The 2,741-nt window shown below is 37.8% G+C and overlaps 1 protein-coding gene across 1 annotated transcript in view; it reads right to left on the reverse strand.

Annotated features, from left to right (window-relative positions):
- The window catches only part of sestd1 (SEC14 and spectrin domains 1), a 32,705-nt gene that overhangs the window by 14,033 nt on the left and 15,931 nt on the right, over positions 1–2,741 (reverse strand). The window contains exons 6-8 of the mRNA XM_037686615.1: positions 2,318–2,431; positions 2,129–2,223; positions 1,996–2,051 (exon numbers count right to left, since the gene is read on the reverse strand). Coding sequence (XP_037542543.1) covers positions 1,996–2,051; positions 2,129–2,223; positions 2,318–2,431 — 265 coding nt within the window. The remainder of the gene's footprint in view (positions 1–1,995; positions 2,052–2,128; positions 2,224–2,317; positions 2,432–2,741) is intronic.

A 2,741-nucleotide genomic window follows, 5' to 3' on the forward strand; every position in this document is an offset into this window, starting at 1 on the left:
ACGGCGCTGCAGAGCCGTTTTGTTCACGGGCAGTTCATTGTCAATGCAGACTGACTGAATAAAGTTTGAAAATAAAAAAACTGTAGCGCAAGTTGAACAGAGCGAGGGGGGAGGAAAGCCAGGTTACACTCTTCCCCCAAGGACACATTTTACAAAGTAGCTACATATTTTGCAGGTATAAAGATTAGGGCTGCAACTAACGATTATTTCAATAATCGATTCATTGGCCGATTATTTTTTCGGGATTTTTAAGAATGTTTTCAGTGAAGATAGCTGCTGCTGTGGTGTGCATGATGTCTGTCCATCATTAAGCGGTCATTGTTTGTTGTTTTCTGGAATGAGAGGGTAAATATGTTATTATAGCATAATTTACAGCAACTCAAGAAATGCCTTGTTTCACTTACAGTGTTAGGTTCAGGCAAAAGTAGCTAAAAGAGCAATTAAACACACACACACACACACATAAAATACTTAATTACACACATTTGAGTAGATGTAATAAATTACTTTAATTCCTGTTTAAATGCAATTCATCCTGCCATACCTGCAGTATCTTCAGCCTTTGCCAGAAAATTAAAGTTGAAGCTTAATCATTAAATTATTATTTTTGTGTTAGATTTATTTATAAATCACATTTAAACACTGCTTGTACCAATTACATTAAATAAAAAGTAACACACACGTTCACTATCACCGTCATTAATCAGCAAACAAACAAACAAACAGCAGCTTCATCTACCAGACAGACTGACGTTACGTTTTCTCTCTTGGAAATAGAACAATGTGTTAAATTGTAGAGACTCACCTGCAACACATGAAGAGTTGTATCAGCTGCAGCTCCTTCCTCCTCCTCGTGACTCAGACATGTTTACGTTTATCTCCGTGGTTCTCCCGTGTCGTGTCGGCGATTTTCAAAGCGGCATGATTCTCATTTTTTATCTTTGTGAAGTTCTCCCACACTTTGGAGGACTTGGGTCGAACAGTTTTCGCTGCGTCGGTCATTTGTAAAATTTACTTATTTTGCTTTGAAAACACCGCCACTGCTCTGTTTCCTCCACCCCCCTCGCTCTGTTCAACTCGCGCTGCAGAGTTTTTTTTTTTAAAACTTTATTCAGTCAGTCAGCATTGACAATGAACTGCCTGTGAACAAAACGAGAAAGCTCCGCAGCGCTGTGAAAGACGCATAATCGCGCGACACAACGCATCGATAATGAAATTCGTTGCCAACGCTTTTAATCATCAATTTTTATCGATTTTATTGATTCGTTGTTGCAGCCCTAGCCCCATGCCTCTTTGGTATATATATATATATATATATATATATATATATATATATACAAGGTGTTTTAAACCCTTCCCACACTCTTGCAATATTCTAAACAATGTTTCTAAACTCTAAACGAGCACAGAATGTCATGATTTCAGCTCCCTGCCTTCTCTGCTTTTTGCCACATGCAAGCGCTCTTAGCCACGCCCACTTCTCCACGCTGCACAGAGATCAGCTGATCACAAATAGGTGCTAAATAATTTATTTTAAATAAAAAGTCCATGCCGATCGTGCGGCTCATCCATCAATCAGCCAGTTATGTGTCGTGTCCAATCTTATTTTGAAAAGCCACGAAGTAGCGAGGGACTACTGTATGCCTAATATATCTATACCTGTTGGCAAAAGTAGCAGTTTAAAACTCAAGTCATTGCTTCATAAGTAAGATAATTTGAGGCTTGTTCATAATATGTTTATAGATTTTTTTCATTTGGGTAAATAAGTACTGTAGTACGAGATGTGTAGTTTCAGGACTAGTTCTGCTGCAAATGTTGCTTTAAAGCTAACTATTATTTGCTGGCATTTGATAATCAGTTCTTCAGGCAAAGAGTGATATTCTGCCAGAGCCCTTGAAAGTCCAGAGGTTGATGTATTTCTTTTAGTAATATAATGCTGCACTTTAACATTTACTTGTTGCAACTGAGATTTAAATATAAGAAAAAGATATTTACCTGCCTGAAGGACAGTCTCAGGATCACAGGATGGCAAGAGAGAACAGTCTGTGGATCTGCAAAGGAAAAAAACAGTTTGCATTAAAGTTATGGGTCCCTGTGTGGATTTGTATGTGTGTGTCTTAACGCCTACTTGTCTTTGTCCACAGCTGCACTCTTTTCACTGTTGTTGATAACTGACAGTTCATCCAGCAGCAACGTCGACTCCTTTGTAAACTTCTCATAAACCTTAAATAAATCAAAAAGACTGCAAGTTAGGCAACACACACTTTATGATACGTTGTAAGAAACGTAAATGAATTTATTTAAATTATTCAGTCACCAATCTCTTGCAGAACCAGTCAATGTGGTCATAGGCCAGACTTCCTCCGAAATCGTCTGTCAATTGAGAGGGCTCAATGTAACGAGTCAGCTTGTTGGCTGAAACCAAGATCACCTGGCAGGAAGTGTCGACACAATATACTGAGTATAAAGACAGGCGAAGGGTGTAATACAAACATAAATTAAAATCTTCATGCTGTAAGATTTAGCAGAAAAAGTATACTGCAAGTTTCTGTTTGAGTTTTACACAAAGACTCCAGTGAACGTCCTTCACAACTGAAGATCATTAAAAAAACAAGTGTGCATGAAAATGCATGATGCTGCTTACGAGCATGTCATAGCAGAACTCTTCAAACAGCTGAAAATTAGACCTGAAAGCATTTGAAGCCAATTTTTTTAATTTATTTCATTTTTAAACTTTTTTG

This window comes from Nematolebias whitei, chromosome 13 (genome assembly GCF_014905685.2).
Source record: "Nematolebias whitei isolate Nwh7 chromosome 13, NemWhi1, whole genome shotgun sequence".
Classification (NCBI taxonomy): Eukaryota; Metazoa; Chordata; class Actinopteri; order Cyprinodontiformes; family Rivulidae; genus Nematolebias; species Nematolebias whitei.